Genomic DNA, 20,334 nt, shown 5'->3' with positions numbered 1-20,334 from the left:
ATAGTATAAATGAGTCACAAAATTATAAATTCATGAAGCTGAAGACAGGCACACACAAGTGATTTCTTGACGTAACTGTTGTCTTAGTTTACAAAGGAGCAAAGAAGACCACTAATTATGTTGGATGATTCAGACAACTTAGAAAACATTTCCACTAATTATAGGAAACTAGCATGTAAGGCTTTTTGAGAACTCTTCAAGGTCTAGGGTTTTTGATTTACTGCGCTGGGTATGTACTATGTATTCATTCGGCGAGTGTTGATTTATACAAATTTGGTTATTGTGTCTATGCTTCAAGATGGCCTAGGTGAAATCAATGTAATCATATTTAAAAATGAGTAAAGAACTGTAGCTCTAAATGATTATTTTCTTAAAATAGTGATAAAGTAAAAAAGCCTTTAAAGTTTTTACCATATTGTTTTAAAAGTAACAGTTACCAAGAGTAGCAGCTACAAGCCTGTTAGCTATGCATGCTGAAGCAATGAGTTTGAAAATAAAATATATTCCTTGAGATAGTTTGTATCATACTGTGTAAAGCTAATGTGCTCCAAAGCAATCCCAAGTACTTCTTCTACTTCATACCTCAAGTGTATGATTCATAAACAAAGTGTACAGTAGGAAAATAGAGCAACTAAGCTCAATACAGACCAAAGAGTCTGCAAGTTTTCCTCTTCTTTAAAATTGAGTTTTTTTCTTAACGTATTGCACCGAAGACTTGCAACACAATACACAAACCATTGGCCAAATTATGGTATTATCTGAATTCAAAATACTTAGTAGCTAAAGAATTAGTACCAGATCTCGTATTTTCATTTTTTTCCTGCAGATCATAGCACCAGAATTTATTGTGCCACATTTGGTTTACAATATGCTTTTAGGGCAGCAATACTTCCTCTTTATTTTTTAATAATATATTTCATAGGTCTTGAATTAATAAAACAAATACTAGTAAAACTGCTCTCGTGGAAGGATAAAGCCCTGAGCCCTGCAATCTAAGTCTCCTCTTCATCCTTTAGTTCTTCTCCTGTTTCAAACATGTACATGGCAATCTGCAGACAGCAATGTTCCTTAGAACACCAACAGTCCAAGGGCAGGACTCCAAAAAGCTCCGTGTTAATGAAATGGAACTTCTCCGGGCCAACACACATTCATCCAGCTCATCATAAATCACAACCAAGTGGAAAAATTGAATATTAACAATCAAAATCCAGATTTTGAAAGGTGTTGTGTCACACCCTAGGTAGTCATCTGGCCTGTGAGACACGTAAGGAGAACTCTGAAAAGTACAAAGTAACTCACTTAATCCTTCGCATCTTGTATGCAGTAACTGAGTTATAATCATACAGCATAACTACTCTTCCAGAGCATCTGACATACACTATCGTTTTATTCTCACACAGTCCTGTGAGGCAGGAGTGGCAGGTATGATTCTCATTTTTCAGATGACTATACACATAATAAAATATATATATATATATATATATATATATATATATATATATATATAAAGATTCACTTAAAACCACAGAGCTAGGGATCATGTCTGGTTTGCTCCACACCATACAGTAGGTATCAACTATCCTACCTCCATATAATAGGCACCCAGTAAATGACTGGTGAATGGGTGAATGAGTGAATGAATAACTAAATAGGAAAATAAATTAAGTTCTACAGAAGCTGTGTACTTGGTGAAGGTCTCAGTGTTGGTTAGTGATAGTATCAAAGCAGATATAGATAGATGGACTGATAGCTAGATATATAGATAGAAGATAGAGAGATAGACAGATAATAGCTAGATGATAGATGCTAGACGATAGATATATATAGATGACAAGTGATAGACAGATAGATAGATGATAGATAGTGGCAGCATATATTTTCAGTTCTTTATTTACTTCTGCATATATAATCTATTTCCTACTTTATTTCCTACTAACTAATCATATTAATTTTCCCTTTTCCACACCCTCTTGCATGCCTCAACTTCCTCACACTTGATCTGGCTACGTTCCCCAATGTCCTTCTTCGTATCTGAGATTCACACCTGACAGCTTTCTGGAACTAGAAACTTAATTCACATAAAAGATATAACTAACTATAGACTAAACTAATGCCGTAAGTGTGATACTACAACTAAATCATTTTTATTATTTAATATGTGGGAAACATATCACTAAAATTAGACATTTAGCATGTATTTTATATCACTAAAGTAAATGTAAATAGTAAGAGTCTTTTATAGCTTTATCTTTTATACGTTTTGATAAAATCCAATCAAGAATTTATGCACAGATACAGCAACGTATTTTGGGCAGATTTAGTTAAAAGTTTTAGAAGGAAATAATACCTGCCAGTGTTTTGAAAATAAGGGTAAATCTCTTTGCAGTGATTTGATCGATAATGACCGATCAGAGCTCCCTTCCGAATCCTGGTTTCATAATGACATGGTAGGTTCTGTGGGCACGTTTCCATCCACTCTGAGCAGAGCCTGACACTAGAGGGTCCGTCAACCCTGTCCCACTCTAAAGGGGGCAACAACGAAGATGCAGGATGACAGAGGCAGCCAAAGGCCATAGAGAACTCTGCCCAGAAGAGTGATCTTTCCTAAGGGTCTGTAAAACACAGCCTTTCAGAGAATTCTTGAATCTGGATAAGGCCTCCTTCTCAGGGCTGTTCTCAGTTGTCATACATAACACCTCTTTATACACGTCTACTCCGACCATAAACATATAAGATCTGGATGACCTGCCGTCCCCATCGGCTTCCCGTCCCCGTTTCCAGCAAGGTTTTCTCCACACCTTAAATTTGCACTTCAGACCGAGGATCTCAGTGGCTGTTACCAGGCTTCTGTCCTGGGTCACACGGGATGCAGCTGACAAAGGGCGGGGTAGCCTCGACTGGCTGGGCTCTGGATGGAATGAAGTCTATGTGATTTCTCACGGCCGTCAGGCGTTTGGAGCGGGGAAGGCTCACTTCAGTATTTCCTAGAGCCTATGAAAACAACTGGACACCTGCACAAACTCACACACTTACATCTGGGGTTTCTCAGCATCACTCACTGCAGAATAGGGACCTCAGAGGGAGGGGTACTATTGGACCAAACCCTTCTGAAGAGCCAAAGCTCTAGCACTTTCAGATTTTGCGTCTGTCCATATGGCTGTTGGGATGGGAAACTTTCTAAATATGCCCTGGGCTTCACAGGTCTTATCACTGATGTCATTTTAGCATTGAATTTACTTTTTTTTATTTCTGCCTTTAAAAACTTCACTAGTTTTTAAAGATAGGTGTGCAGAGTGAAAAAGAAAGATAACAACAGCAAATCTATGAGCTTTACGATAAGAAAGACCTAGATTCTATTGACAGCATCATTATTTGCTATTTATGGCCCTGGACAATTTCTTCAAATCTCAGATATCTCATTTTCTCATTTATAAAATAAACAGAAACATCTACTTTGTTGGACGATGGGGAATCATCTCTGTAAACTACCTTCAACTGTAAAATAAACAGTAGCTGTCCATGTTATTATTCCAAGCCCATTACCTTACTGTCCATGAAATTCTGATAACTGTGGTGCAGTGGTCATTCTTCTAGGTGTAGCAAAATGGTTTTGTATCAATCTACAGAATGTGAAGGCCTGATATTAAAGGGTTGGGTTTTTTTGTTGTTTTGATTTGTTTGTTTGTTTGCCTGTCAGCATCCTGCACTGGCCATGCTCCCCAGGTCCACTGCCACCGTTTGAATAAAGGGGCCCCCGGCATCCGTTGTGCCCAGCTTTACGTGCTTGGTGTCCTGTCACCTTGGCCACAGCAGACTGAACCGAAGATTGGCATCTGAGTCCAAAGCACCCTCTAAGGACCTCTTTATTCCAGGATCACTAATTGCTCCCTTAATCTATGGCCCACCTGGGCTCCCTCATTAAATTCCACCCCCCCCCCCCCAAGAATCTCTGCCTGCCTCTGGGCTGTAATCTACCTTTGCCCCCATGTCATTTATCCGTTCCCAGCTTCCGTTTCTCCTCACCATTCAAGGGACCTTTCTCTGCTGGAGCTCCCTCTTTCCTTCCTCCCTCCCTCCTTTCTTCCCTTGGTTCATTCGTTCCTTTCTTCCTTCACCTCCCCCTCCGTCCACCCCCATCACTTGTCCTCCCGTGCCTCAGATCTCACCACCAGTTCAAGATGCAATTCTCTTTTCCCTGCCCTGGCATTTTCCCTCTAACCTGGTGTAAGGTCCCTAGGGCCACAGTTCTTCTTGCTACAATTATTTATTTATTTATTTTGCTTTAAATATTATCCTTTTAAGTGAGTAAATTTTTTAAAAATTAAGAAAATAGTAGCACATTAAATATGAACTACTATTTCTAGCAAAGTGGTAGATGAGATATTCTGAAAAATCCTTTCCCTCCCCAATACCTAGAAATGATGGGAAAATGACAACAAATACCTGTTAAAATACAACCTATGTTCACAGGAAAGAAAGGAAAATCCCCGTGGCCTAAAGACCAAGAAGGGACTGAAAACAGATTGCTAAGTGAGTTATGAATGTCTTGGGAGGTTCTGCAGATGAGAAATTTAGAGCCTTGAGTCCAGGGTCAGAGGGGACTTAGAACTGAAATCCCTGCATGAACCAAGACCCATGGAGAACAAGGGACAATGTGGGTCTGGGTCTAAGTCCTAAGGGATCTTCACTGGTGGCATTGATTTGCATAAATAAATAAACAAACAATTAAAAAAATACAATGCATATATTTCAGGAAGACGGAGAATGCTTCCCAAATGAAGATTTAAGATGCAAGAAAAATGGTTAGCAAAGAAACTAGAAAGTATGTGGGTTACTCTAAAGCATTTATAAAAATAACATACAATAATGGGAGAAAGAAAACAATATATAATTAAAACACTGGACAAAAAATATGCAAATGGTGGAGGGATGGTAAAGGAGCTAAAGTGTATAGAGTCATTTTTTTTCCTCTGGGGGGAGTAGAAGTAATTTTAACTTTTAGATTTATTACTTAACGAAATATATATTCTCGAAACACTAAATTAGGCACTAAAATCATAGAAATAATATAATTTCCAGAATAATAGAGAAAGAAATGAAATAAAAACAATTTGATTCAAAACCAATCAGGAAAGAGGAAAAAATAGAATAATAAATATTGAAAACATAAAACAAGATAGTAGAAAGAATTCCAAATACGTAAGAAATCAAAATAAATGTAAATGCATTAGTTAGCCAATTAAATGATACAGATTGTCAAACGAGAAGGAAAAAAGAAAATCTAAATCCAGTTCTATGATGGTTACAAGAGATATAACTCACACATAACTCATACCCTTTAAGAGAAAGATTAAAAAATAAAAGGATGTGAAAAGTTAGACTGGACACTAGTTTACAATTTGTCGTGTAAGACAAAATAGACTTTAAAGCAAAAAACTATTATTAGAGATAAAGAGATTCACTACATAAAAATAAAGAGGTTAAATCACAGGGCTCTCAATTCTGGCTCTACTGCCTACTGCCAAGTAAAGTTAATAGGTTGCTTCATTTTATTTTATTTATAAAATGAGATTATTAACTGTTACACTCCTGAGCTGTTACAGCACTCATGATATTGTGTGCTGTATACATGTGTTACGCAGTCATGGCAAAATATGAAAGTGACACGTGAAATAGGTGAAGTTTCGGAAGCACTGGTTTTGAGTGAAAGGATATCGTATCCATTTCAACCACAGAAATATGAAGATTTTCCTGAAGCACCGGTATTTAACGTTGATAACCAGAGTTCATGCTTGGTGACCATTAAAACTGTTAGCTACCCATCCACATAATACTGCCAGGTTTATAATCAGCAGTCAGTTCTCCAACATGCAGATATAAACACATAAACACAGAAGATAAATAGAAACTTAAGAATCTGTTAGAAAATTCCCATTTTATATGTCTTGGCATAAAAATATAGTAACAATTTGACGGCCTCTCAAAACAGTCACCCTGCTATCTGATCGCTAATAGAGCACAGAGCATCCTTCACATAGCTGGTCTATGTGGTAATTAGAGCACATCAAAGACAAAAGGGTGGCGTAAGTGGCCCTTGAGGAAGCCCTCATATGCTGTGGAAACTACAGAGCACTGAAGCAGAGTCAGTCAGTGTCTTAGCAAAGGAGTGGGTCTCTTACACCCGAGCCTAGCCTGAATCCAAAGCTGGTACTTCTGGACATCGGTCATAGCCCCAGAGTGAATGCACTGCTCCTGGCCTCTGTGTCGAAAGCCAAGATCACAGCTACAAACATATCCTGTACCGTGAACAGGAACTGGAAGCCCAAAGTTGAAATTATTTTCTCTTTGAAAACTATTCCTAGGGAATAAATTGGTTGTGTTTGAAAGCTGCTTTAATATTGTCAATTCACTTTAGGATTTATCACCTATGTTATTTTCCTTGCACTTAAAAGATGTATAAACTTTATACCTTTCTAATAATCTATTACACTGAAGATGTGCTGTTAGCAGTACATAAGTTATCGATAATTTCTTGTATATTGTGGGGAAAATAATAATTAAGCAGGAGAATTATGTTCTTATTTTATTTAACAACGGAATAGTAAATTAAATGTGTAACTTCCTTTAGGATAATTAAATCAAATTGGAAAGTTATACTCACTGTACACAATCAGTTATGATTTAGACAATATCATAAATAGACAATATCACAAATAGACTAATGTATTACAAGTAAAGTTATTAATATGGTTTGTTTTTGAGCTTTCAAAGATTTTATTTCAGCTTGACTAAGATACGTTTTTACACCCTCTTCCAAACACACACTAAGACTTATTTTTCTCATTAAAGAAAAGTTTCTAATTATCATTATCTACAATTTCCATTGAACGTGCTCTTTAAAATCTTTTAAATGTTAAAAATGATCTAATTTAATCCTAAGAGAAGAAATAAAGCTACAGGGAGATAGATTTCTACAAATAACAAAAAGTCACGACGTACTTTACAACTCCAGGTGTAGAGTAGTTATTTTTTCCCAATTGACAGACATTGTCTCTAAGATCTAATTACAAGTGATCATTTCAACAAATAACTCCCATCTTCATAAGATATCCTGGGTTTCTATTCAATTTTGAAAACTTTATTATAACTGACCATTTTTATTGTTTATTATACAGGAAGCATTTCCCTAATACTCTGCTGACCTTCCCAGAATTTAAGTAAACACATCTTAGTAAATCTAAAATGAATTGACAGAGTAGAACAGTAAGAACAAAGCAGGCTGGAGCTGTTCAAACTGGACCAGCGCAGCTTCCCCTTAAACTGTCTTAAAGGTTTGCAAGGCACGCCCTCACCAGGAGAATCTACTCACCTGCCCCGAGAGCTCTAACTGGCTACTCTAAGGACTGTCGTGTGACTTACAGTCATAAGTCAAGAGTATTTTGTTTATGTTACGGATGTGGTGCGGTATAACAGTTCAGATGCGTGGCACATTCAGTCAGAAGGTATATTAATAAGTATGGTTTAGTAATTTTACCATAAAGGTAGAGAGCTTTTAAAGGGCACATGGCACAGTCTTTCCACCTCTCTACAGCTTTAATCTAGTCACAGGAAATAATAATGGTCCACTCATCAGTCTTGGACAATTAAAACGAAGACATGCCATAAAAGAAGCCACTAGAAGATCGCCAAAATATATTTCCTTTCTCGGATATTCAGTATCCAGCATCTTTCACTGTGTTCCAGTTTGTTCTCTCCTCCCCATCAAATCTCCATGTCATTTTCCTTTCTTTTTAGTACTTTTGTAGATCTCAGTAGACTTTGTTTTTCTATAGTACACCAGGCGAGCATACGAAAGTGTGTGGCTAGCTCTAAGAATTCCCTCTTGGGCACTCCTGACCGTATTCAATGTCAGTAGGCATAACAATGAATAAGTATATAAAATGAAAGCTTCCTTTAGTATTCTGAGCTGTTAATTGCTCAGATGATTTTGCAGTTAAGTATTTTTCAAATGCCATCACAGAAAATCCAGATTCTTTTTACATGGTATCCCGTATTCCCTTGCTGAGTTGAAGAAGTATCGTGAAATAAAGGGATCTTCTGTAATATTTTTCAAGCATAATTGCAATAATAAGATTGATTTTCTGGAAGATATTAACCTAGGCACTCATTCTCTATCACAATTTAAAATATCAAATAATTTAACCTACAATGTTTTAAAATCCCCCAATAAATATTAGCGTATTTCCTTCAGTATACGCTAATTATTACACCTAGTGACATCACCTTCCAGATTTGAGTAAATTTACAGTTGCAAGATTAATATTTGTGTATAGAAGACAACTCCTCTTAAAAAGCTCTCAAGTCTTTCAAACTACGAATGTAGAAAAAGATAACTGCTTTTGAAAATATTCTTTCAAAAGGAGATGATAAAAAGACCAAAAATTATTTGCATCAAAATCCACTTAGATATAGAAAGGCAACGTTACAGATCAAGGCAAACCTTTGTCACAAACGTGAATGCTGCTGGGAAATTGTTGCTTTTGACAGAACTTCTAAAACTGTATAACATCTGAGAGCAATTATAGGATTACGCTTGCATTTGCTTTTATAGCTTGATTTTGTATAAAACATCTGAAATTTGTCTGCCTGGAAAGAAATGGTTATATGATAAAGATGAAAAAAAAAATCAGAGCTATGTCATGAAAATTCAGCCTCTTTTTGAGGTGAACATCTTCTTTGATGTTAAAAAAAGCATAGAGCACTCAAAAACTCAACATATGCCTTCTGGGCTTCTAGTATACGTGCATTTTTATCATCAATTATGCCACCTCTACTAATATACTTTGCATATTTTGTGGTTGGATAAGAAAACATTCTTCGAGGAATATTTAAGCCAATACGAAATTAAAATTGTAACTCACGTGCAGAACAAGTCTGAAAAAGTAGGAACTTCAAATCTTTATTGATGTTTATTATTTTGAAGTATTAAGTGTTGATTTTGTCCTGTAAGAATCATCCTAGAAATTACTGAGATTTTAAGTAGTTTTCATCCGTGACAACAATTTTAGAATAACTTTTAATTCTTTATATCTACAAAAGGTTAATTACCCTAATATAAACATTATAGTGTATGTTTTTCTACTATAGTTCCCTGTAGACAGAAACTTTGAAAACATGAAGTATGTTTTAGGCTATTTTGAATGAAGCATTTAGCATGCATCTGCGGGGAGAGATGCCCTTTTTCAATTCACACAGAAACACATGGTCTAGCTGGTCCATCCCCAAATGGTCAAGGTATTTTTTGCCTAATCATTATCTCAAACACAAAAGATTCAGAATATGGCCCATGAGTTCCTAATATTCTGAAAATGATCTTTTAGAGAGAGATCATCCAAATATATTTGTATTTTTCAACCTATACACATCTGATAAGTGCTTAATTTTATTCGTCCCCCAAACAGGCTTTTTAAAGCTTTCCGTACAGCCTTTTATCTCTTAGGGAGAAGGGTGCTGATTATCTAAAACAGAATTTCCCAAACTTCACTCAAAAACTATGCAACACATTCATGGATGTCCCTGTGAAATAGGCATTCCAGAATGAAATAACTTTGGTATGCGCTGGAATAAGCAAAGATAAACAAGTTGTTACAAGAGAGAACGTCTCAAAATGTCAAGAACAATAGGGTGTACTATGAATCGTTAACAGGAAAGTGTAGCAAGCAGTGTTTGGGAAACGCTGGCCTATATATCATACTGTGCAGACCACTGCTCATTTCAGATGTGCTTATCTTGACATCTTCTTGGTTCATAGCATACTTGGATAGAAGGCGTCAAAACCACACGTGGTACTTTACACACTACGGTTCTGTATGATACTGGTAGGATCAAGTCAGTGGTTTCTCCCTATGGTCCTTCAGGAGGACAGTGGACACTTGGCTGACTTTTACGTACTGAGCACTGTCTTCAGGGGATGCTACGGTGTCTTCTAAATCCTTCTAATGACTTCCAGATGAAAACCCATCCAAGGCAATGCATAGTAAAACACTTCCTGTGTCACGGGAAGATGTGAGTGAAGACATATACCCCTGAACAACACGGGTTTGAACTGCATGGATCCACTTACAGGGGGATTTTTTCAATAAATATAGTACTTATATTTTCAGTCCATAGACCTTTAAATAAACTAAGTGTGGGGAAAATTTTGTGTTCAGTTAGAGATAGCAATACGTGGAATCAAAAGAACTAGGGTTTGAGTCCCGATTCTATCCTAACCATTGTTCAAGGGTCAGCTGTGCAGGGAATCAGGATATAAAAACAGGTTTCAAACTCTTAAACAGATTATAATCTCCTTGAGTATGCGGCCTAGATATTATACTTTCACGAAGTCTTGGAAAATAATAGCCTTTACGCTTGATAGGAACTCAAAAGTTTGCTGGTACCTATTATGAAATGTAAATACATCTATTATTATATTGATCACATTTTTCACGTTTTATCCATGAACTTGAATAAATAAAATTTTAAAACCTATGCAGGTGTTAGTTACTAAAAAAAAACCCACAGAAATGCAAAGCAGTACTATATTGAGAAAAATCATTACTCATAGTGTTATAAGAATTGGGAATATTTAAAGTTGAAGAGCCTGAAACTCTTTGATGTCATTTTTAATCACAAACCCTCCTCTCAGGTTTTTACCATAGGGCTGATGGTGGACCCAAAGTAACTCTGTGTGTGTGTGTGTGTGTGTGTGTGTGCGCGTGTGCGTGTTGGGGGGGGTGTACATGTGTGTCCGTGTGCCTGTGAGGATATTTAGGGGGAAGAACATACATGAAAAGATGTAAGAAGGAAGACCTGCCCCTCCCATAGCTCATCTTACCCTCTTTGCTCCTCCTAAGTGTTCTAAGAAATCAAACATGCACCACATATGAAGAATTCCTGATCTAAAGTACGGGACTACGGGAAAATACTTCTTCACATTAGCTTCAGGGGAAACTTGTTTAGCCATTCGCTTAACTGACTGCATTTACATAATCCACTTACGTAAAAATAACTGAGCTCAAATGTGCTCTAAACCACAGAGAAGGGAAAGGGAAGCCGGAAACAGGGAAATGCCTTCAGAAAACAGATTTGTCATTAAGAAATTTATTTGCACCCTTCCTGGGTCTACTCCATCCCCACCACCTTCAATACGTAATAAAAGTTATATGAATCAAGGAGGCAAAAAATCCTCTATCTTCTGCTTCTTGTCATGATCTAGTTATAGTGAGTGTTATCTGATAAACTAGCATTTTCCCACAGAGTAACCTTGGCTCCAATCACTACCATGAAGCTCTTTCTCTTCCTTTGTATAAAATCATAGTTCCTTGTTGTTGAGGCCCCTACAATTTCTCTGTTCTTTGCTTTCTTCCTCAAAAATCATACAGCCAAATTTTCCCTGAAGAACCTATTCTGAAATTTCAAGAGAATGACAGTGGACCCACATATTATGCTCACAGTTCGTTGGTAACATGAATTCTGTGAATTAGTCATTCTTTACAGCATAGGACTCAGGGTACGTGGCTCTATTGTGAACATAAAATTACTTCAAGATTTACGGTTTTGTAGTTATTGAGTAAATTGTTTTTAGCGACTAAAAGTGAAAAAAGTCTTTGTTGAAGCCCTATTTATCAGTATTCTTGCTAAACCGAATAGGTTTTGAAACATAATATCTTAATAATATTTCAATAGAAAGGAATTGATTATAATCGTTTTTACCCCTCTATCCTAGCAGCTCAATACGGTTACATTCCTCAGCTCTTTTCCTTCTTTCTTAAATTTTAGAGAACTTAATATCCTATTAGGACCAGATGCTGAGAATATTCAAAATAGAGATAAAACGTTCTCTTAATGTCTTGATCGATCGGAATTGCTCCTGCAGAATCTCAGTGTGGCACTGTTAATTAACAGTAAGATAATTGGTCTCAATTTGCTTCAACATGTGAGCTAGGTGCAGAGAAATCCAGGAAGACGGAATGCCTCAGGATACATCATCAAAACGTGTGATCATAAAAGGCTTTTGGAATATTAGGAAGATAGTTGCTCCTGTTTTGAACATTTATATTTCTTGGTCCTCTCATCAACCCCAAAGTGCCTTCAATGAAACTTCTACTTCTGGAAACTACTTAAGAACAAAAAACATGCCTTGTCCATACTGAGTCTGCTGTACTGAAAATGGCGCCAGATTCCTGAAGTCTTTTCCCTTTCGGCAGGGTTATTTGTCTTGTGAGAATCAAGATAACTGTCGGTGATTTAAACAAACGTCATGCAAACTTCTTACAACTCCCCTACTGTAGAAGAGGGGTGTGTATTTTGTTATCACATCCACCTGAAGGCGGACCAGCTGCTATGTGATTGAAGGCATGATCAACAAACTACAGCCTAGGGGAAACTGCAGCCCGCTCTCTGTTGTTCTGTAAATAAAACTTTATTGGAATAGGGCTATGTTCACTTGTTTGCAGAGCTTCTGCACCTCAGTGGCAATGTAGAGCGTCGAGACAGAGATTGTCCTGCAGAGCCTGAAATATTTACTATGGGGCCCTTTACAGAGAGAGCTTTCTGACACTGGACTAAAGAATGCTTTGTGGATTTAATCACTTTAGGAGGAATTTTAGAGCAATCTCTAAAATATGACTCTGGTTACAGCCCCATCTTATAGTAAGTACCAAAGAGTCCAGGCAACGTTACACAACAGTGAATCAACGCCGAACTCACTCTAGTCCCAGTAGTTTCAATGAAATGTTTCTGCTACTTGACCTGAACTCTGTTTGAGTGAGAACACTCAGGAAGCGCGGTGCACTTTTACCCGGTTTGTACACACAGTGGCATCCACTCACCTGGTCCTGCCCCTGGGCCGCTCAGATTGCTCGGACAGGAAGCTGGTGCTACTGGTCCTGGAGATGGCAGACACGTCGCTGACGTCACTGTCTGAGGATCTGGCGGAGACGCTGTCGCAGCTTCGGTACTGATCTGTATGTACGTTATACTAAGGACGGAAAACAAGAGAGCGTGAGCTCTGTCATCGGAGGCTGGCAAACAGAGACACACATGGTTAGGCTAACGGCTACTCAGCCCACATCAAGCAAAAGTGCACTTTCGTAAACACAGGTGTAGAGTCTAAAAGGACCCAAACGCTAGCATGATACATGGGTTCCAGTATCACAAACCGGCCCCCTTTGAATGGTAAGGAGTGGTTTATAAGGACTGAATCGTAAAACGAGAGTGTCAATGCTTGGGTGGAAAATGCATTGAATAAATGATTTGCACATACTTAAGACCTCAGAATTGTATTGTTTATTTTTTCTAGTACATCAGTTCATCTTCCCTTGCCTGGGTTTTCATCGTTGCCTACAGATTCCACTCACCTTCTACTCTATCCATGGGGTAGACTGCTTCCATCTGTCTGTGCTTCCTGAGTCTAAAACTTATATTCAATTTACCTACACACTTTCCCTATGCTAAGACATCACATTCTTTCAAATGTAACCAAAAAACACATCTCTCTGCAAAAAAGCACTGACATGAGAGCAGAAGGATTGTGCCAAAGACATTGTAGAGAAGGAGGTAAAGACGGGACTTTGACTTTCTTGCTATTATGGCTTAATTAGTTATTTTCAGGTTTAAACTATCAACTAAGTGCTGAAAGTAAAAAATGGATTCCTATTAAAATTTCGAGATACACTATATCTCATATTTAAATGTGTCTTTATATTTGTCTCTAGTATTCATTACCTGAGGTCTTAGAAAGCATTAGGTGAAAGATGAAAACTTGTGAAGGTTTCAAAGCAGTTAATCTACTCTTTTTTTCTACTTCACTCTTAGTGCAAAGAATCACACAGTGAAGAGCTTTATACAGTCTCTATTTTTATTTTTCTATGTGTGTTTTAATCATAATAAATAGGAAGGTTATATAAGTATCTACAACTTTAAAATAACAAATATATACTTGATTTTCTATTGTTAGGTACTGGAAGGTAAGATAATATAACTTCTTATATAAAATAAAAGAACACATAACTAAAGGGACACATGACAAAACATTGGGTATTTAAGTTTCTTATCAAGCATTTATGTCCTAAGGTGTGAAAATATCAAATGTTTGCTAAACTTGTAGAAAAACTCACCCATCCTCTCAGTTCCATATCAAATGAGTTTTAATATATCTAAAATAATCCGAACACTCTATTTCTAAAAATTTGTATAAACAATTGTCTTGCTAAAGAGTACTAAATAAAATGATGCTAAATTGTAGATCTGTATATACAAAAAGAACTATAAGACAATAATACTTTTTAAAAACTTCTAGAGAAAGGATCATGTTTATTTAATAATCCTTCAAGTGTTAGTAGCTCAGGCCTAGGGTATTTAAATGTTAGTTTTAATTTTTCATCTCTCACGTGTATGTTTTGGGCAAAGAATTTCACATCAAGCATGAAAACAATTTCAAATTCATAGAGTATCTATAAAATTATCTTTCCAAAGAATTTTTTCATAATTGCATGATCTGTTTTTGAAAGCCATGTGCTTCATTATAATCCAAAAGGACATGCATATATGCTATTATGTTCAGAACTGAGCTATTTATATAACTTCATGTATGATTTAAAATTAATATGATTTATGATAAAGTAACATGATAATGTTTTAGCACTAACTTCTTTCCTATCTGATAGCGTGGTGCTGACTGACAGGATTCATTTCAATAAGAACTGTTTTTTATTTACAGAATAGATGTAAAAAGTAGGCTCACATAGTGGAATCTGAATTTAATTCTGTTACTGGGGCACAAACATATTTCCTATATGACTTGTTTCTGAAACTATTTTGCTATGTAAATATGTTATGTGATTATGATAATGTCTCCAAACATTGAAATGATAGCTTGTCCATGAGAGAATATGAATGAATTGGTTTCTAATACAATAAAAATTTGCCCAGCTGTAAGAGGTTTTCTGGCATGGCGTGACCCCAGCACAAATTCTCCCCTTATTTGACAAATGCCAATAATAAGCAGTGTAGACTATAACATAAGATCATGTGCGTGTGCATGGAATTATTTCTCCAACTAAGCAAATCCTCCGTTTCTATAAATCATGTCTTCTTCTCCTTTTTGTCTATAGACTTTTGCTATTCCAGCCACGAGATAAAACAAGGGATTTTAAAAGATTCCAGCCACGAGATAAAACAAGGGATTTTAAAAGATTGTCATATTAAAAATCTTTTATATTGGAGTAAAGAATAACCCACCATTCTGACACCATGTCACAGTTTTCTTCACATTGGTTATTTGAAGGAACGGAAAGGCGTTTATACTCACTTTATACTACTACATCTACTTATTTTCAAAATCTGTTAAAAGTTTAAATAATCACTTTGACTTTTCATCAAGCATGATTCTTTAAATTTCCTATTTAACAATTAAATATTTTAATAGAAATACGTTAATTATATTTTGAGAAATGTAGCCTCCTCAGGAGAAATATACACTGATCACATAGCAGGGAAATTTGTCCTTGATGTGAGGGGAAGCTCTCATAACAGGGCTGCTATTTTCATAAGTAATAATAAACTCTTGGTAGCTGCCTACAAAAACCATCACGTCAAACGTCAATCCTTCTTGCTGTTCTTGGGTTACAGAAACACAAGTACTCTTTAAAATGTGAGGCCTACGTGCAAACTCACTCTCCAGTTATGAACTTTACTCCATCACCAAGGCATGCGACTCTGTCTAACATCAGTGAACAATTAGCACAGTGTCACATTTCAGAGACACGAAGTTTTGTGTTTTCTCAAAAGCTAAGTTAGTGCTAATTCCTTACTCGGGATGGAATTAGGTTCATTTAATACTTTAAAGGAGATGTCACGTTTGAAACATCTTAGGAATTATACTACATGTGTCTGGTAATTCTTTGCCCTGAAGAAAATCTAGTTCTGTTGGTGTTTGGTTATAAATATTTTGAAAGCTGTTAACCAATTTCTAATCTGGCAGAATTTCAACTAAGGTGCATTGCTTCATCCAAAATGCCAAATGGATTAAAACACTAAAAATAAGTCAATAAAGGAATAAAGTTCAAAATTTAATGTACATTAAATTTATGAAAATACTGGTTCTCAACTATATCAATAAAAATAGATCTTTGTAAAGTAAATTGTAAAAAGGTTGAGGTAAAAGGCTAAATTTAAGAAAGAAAAAAATGCGAGAGGTTTAACTGGAATTGCTACTGGAAACTATTTAAAAATTTTATTGTAAGCATTCATTAGGAATCTTAGAATTGCAGAGAGTACTTACCTTTTACTTAACATATAAAATTAAAAATAAGCTAATTATTTGTTATCTTATATTTTTTTCCTGTCCTATAGTCTTATGTTTGTAAAGATACCATATCTTTGATCTCACACTTATCAATATAATTTATAATAATTTTATTTATGTAATATAGTAGTATCAATGTATGCAGTAAGAGCAATAGTAATGTATTTGAAAGTAATGGGTTTTTTAATATTTAAATGCAATGAGAGAGGAAAAGGAAAAGAATGTCTGTGCAAATAAGGAAGGAATGATAGAATATGATAATTTAACTGCATGCAAATCAAAAGCCATAGAAGAATCTCTGAATCAAACTGGAGTCATGTGTACATTTCATTGATGTCAGAAGAGGAACGAAGGGCATCTAAGTTCCAGATCAGGAGTTGGTGGGCTCACCACTCCCTAGAAAGTCTTTGTTAATGTTGGGAAAGCACCTCCTTTCTTCTGAGGGGGCCTCAGTTTTCATGAATCTGGTAAATAAGAGAGGTGGAATTGAAGATCATTTTGAGGTATTTTCAAGTTCTAAATTTCTACCCATCAGAGAATTGGAATTTCCCGACCAAGATAAACCTACTTTTTTTTTTTTTTTTGGCGGTACACGGGCCTCTCACTGTCGTGGCCTCTCCCGTTGCGGAGCACAGGCTCCGGACGCGCAGGCTCAGCGGCCATGGCTCACGGGCCCAACTGCTCCACGGCACGTGGGATCTTCCCGGACCGGGGCACGAACCCGTGTCCCCTGCATCGGCAGACGGACTCTCAACCACTGCGCCACCAGGGGAGCCCGATACACCTACTTTTGATTTCATTATGAATATGTGTTAGTGGTGATTTAGACTTCTAGGGGACTTCATTTTATAGTTTATTTTTTATTTTGTTTTTGATCAATGGATTAATGATGTGAGGCCTAGTTCAGAAAAGGCGTTCAGTCTTTTTACGCTGATTCTTTATTTAATCTCTTTCTTGTTTCCTGCACTGGCTCTGCCTATCCCTACTGTTCTATTTGACCTCGTCCTTTGACATAATGCTAAGAAATTAAGAAAACATTTCCAGCTTTAAAGATCGTTTCTAAATAAGAACATGCAACAGTGGAGGAAGCAAACCTAACTTATGCTGCTTCCTAATTCTTACTGCATTTGTGGTAAAAGCAAGCAAAAATGATGATGATATCCATAAAGACAGACAAATAGCAGATGAAGTAATAATATCATAAAGAACAAACTGGAGGAAAAACTATGTGGAGCTGGAATCAGCAACTCTGCAACATCAAGATATTTTGCTTACTGATTTTTTCTTTTCTTTACTGATTTTACTTTTTAAAATACTGTTTCAGACTCCTTGGGAGTTGAGCCCCGCTGAATCACAGCGACCTTGGACGTTGTCCAGTTGCAACCCTTCTGCAACTAAACTAAGATATAAAGTGATAAGATGGCATCCAGCACATATGGCTCTATGGTGGGCTGGTGACAAATCAGATTTTGTCACCACCTCCATATTTTTGTGTTAGTCCCTGAATATCTGGCTATATAATGAACAACCTCCAATATTTAAAAATGAGTAGGTTTTTCTAGGTTCATATAACAAGCTAACAACGTTTTATTTAATTTTGAATTTCGAAAAGGTCATTACTTCCAAAAGTATTCTTGACATCAGATTAAAACACGGGTTTTCCTGTAGTGGCTGCTGCCACTTTTGTAGTATTCTAAAAAAAAGGTTTTTAAATAAAGCAGATAATAAATTTAAAATTGCTTCATGAACTATAAAATTCTATGCACATGTTAATCAAAATTGTCAGATGCTAGTTAGCAGTTTATAAACTCCTTATTGCCTCCATACAAAATAATATTGAAATATAAATTAAATTTTTATTCACTTGAAATTGTGTGGATCTCAGTTTCTGAGACTTTGAAATCAGTTATTTTTCTCACTAAAGACAGATCAATAAGAAATCTCACATCACATAATTTCTGTTATTCACTAAGAAATCTCCATAAGAATATCAACCTCAAATAGTATTTAAGAGTATAAATCTATATCTTAGTATTTAAAATGCAATATTAAGTGATATTCAAGCAATAAAATGGCTTAAAATGGCTTCACATATCTTGCTTATTTATGTGAATTTGACCACGACAATCGATCATCAAGTGACTTTCACATCAAGTATTTTCATTTTCTTTTTAAATAAAACATTTAATCCAGGTTAATAGACAATATGTTACTAAACATATCTTGTGAAAATATCAAGAGGAGAGAGGTTATGATGCAAGAGCATCACCTGAAGGATAACCTCTCTCCTGTAACCTGGTGCTCACTGGTCCTACCTGCTACCCATAATGTACTTTTTTACCAGGGGAACTATTGGTTGGTTACTGGTTTTACCTTGGAGTATTGCTCGCGATCAAGTTCTCGACTAGAACCAGACCCTGTTGTCTGCTTAAATCGATGCACTTTCATTTTCATCTGTCTCGTTCGCTCCTCCACTACTAAGCTTGCTGCAAAAACACACAACGGGAGTCTATTAAAACACCGAAGCACCTCTGAGGAACCGAATGGTTTAAGATTGCAATGCTTTTGATACGACTTCAACCAAATAAAATTTCGAAATCACACGATTAACAAATAAAAGGCAGAAGATACAACGCTAGCAACTGTCGCTCTAAAGAGGAACGTGACTCAAATCGCACAGAATGGGGGACACAACGGTTAGTAACAAAAGCTAAGGATCCTATGTCTTTATCGGATATGAAATAATCTCAGTTCCATTCATGAGTCATTAAGTGAAACCGAATTTAATTGTGAAAATATGCTTCCTGTTGAATGAACTGGTTGTTGCCTGTACATCTAGATAGAACACATCACACAGAGATACACGTGTTTATCTACATGCATGCACGCCATGTGACACCCTCAGCTGCAGGAGTCACTTAAAAACTCTTGTAATGGAAGAGCGCCTGCTTTTCTGAGGCATTCTTATTAAATCCTTCATTTCTACCAGCTGCTTTTCATGAATATTTGCCATTCTTAAAAACGGACTTGCTAAGAGAAAAGATTTGTTTTCTATCTCTGAAGAAAACATAAATGAAATTCATACTTTTTGAAAATGTGATATAGAACTTTAGCTCTTTAAGTTAAATTTGTAAATAAACATGTGTATTCCAGTTACGCCTTTATCATCTCCTAAGTAACAGGAGTGATTGTTTAGATGGGAAGAATTACAGCCTTCAATAAAGTATGAGCTATTTTAAGTCAGAATCCATCACAAGCAGCTTGGCTTTAAAACCCTGCCTTTAATTTTTACATTCTTACAAATGAAGACTGAAGAATACAGTCGTGTGCGTATACCTGCGTTGTGAGACCTACGTTTATGTTTCACAACTTATCTCTTGCCCATCTCTGCAACAAGTGCTACAATTTATTTTTAAGTTGTGTATATACACCTGTATCTGACCACAACCCATACTGTTTTGTAATTCATGTACTGGGGCTTCTGCTCAGAGGCCCTGTGATTTAAAGGAGAGTGGACATTTTGATACATCTAATTGAGGTGAGTGCTGACTTCCTGTCTTACAAGGAGTTTATAAAGACACTTGTTGACACATTTTTTCCATTGCAGTGATTAAACATGGCCTGTGATCCCTGATAAAAGGCACTGACACTTGTTATAAAAATTCAGTAAATATGTAGCTTTTACTGTGTGTTCAAATACAGGCTCATAGCCCAGGAGAAAAATACATGCTGTGAAATGTGTGGGTAAATGTTTTGCTTGTAATTTTCACACCAAGCTGTTAGATGTTTAGCTTTGTTTAAATTCAGTAAATTAGACGATTATCAATCCCTAATGTCACAGTTATGTGGATGAAGCAATCACGCACACTTGCTTTGAAAATGTTGACTTGAGACCGTAAGTGATGACTATTATGACTAAAGGATGGTTCAATAGAGATCTTGAGAAAAGCAGTTCAGAAATGTATTAATTACTTGACAATATATAA

At 36.3% G+C, this 20,334-nt stretch overlaps 1 protein-coding gene across 45 annotated transcripts in view; it reads right to left on the bottom strand.

Moving 5' to 3' along the window:
* Positions 1 to 20,334, bottom strand: part of LOC307195140 (regulating synaptic membrane exocytosis protein 1) — a gene marked incomplete at both ends in the record, with an annotated part of 217,032 nt that overhangs the window by 79,668 nt on the left and 117,030 nt on the right. For 27 of the 45 annotated variants that reach the window (XM_079938956.1, XM_079939000.1, XM_079938998.1 and 24 more), the window contains 2 exons: positions 12,873 to 13,021; positions 18,722 to 18,834. The exons of the other annotated variants lie outside the window; for them this stretch is intronic. In XM_079938956.1, coding sequence (XP_079795082.1) covers positions 12,873 to 13,021; positions 18,722 to 18,834 — 262 coding nt within the window. The remainder of the gene's footprint in view (positions 1 to 12,872; positions 13,022 to 18,721; positions 18,835 to 20,334) is intronic. 45 annotated transcript variants of the gene reach the window in all.

Source organism: Stenella coeruleoalba, assembly GCF_951394435.1.
Source record: "Stenella coeruleoalba genome assembly, chromosome: 12".
NCBI classification, from domain to species: domain Eukaryota; kingdom Metazoa; phylum Chordata; class Mammalia; order Artiodactyla; family Delphinidae; genus Stenella; species Stenella coeruleoalba.
This window is presented reverse-complemented; position numbering and strand designations above follow the sequence as displayed.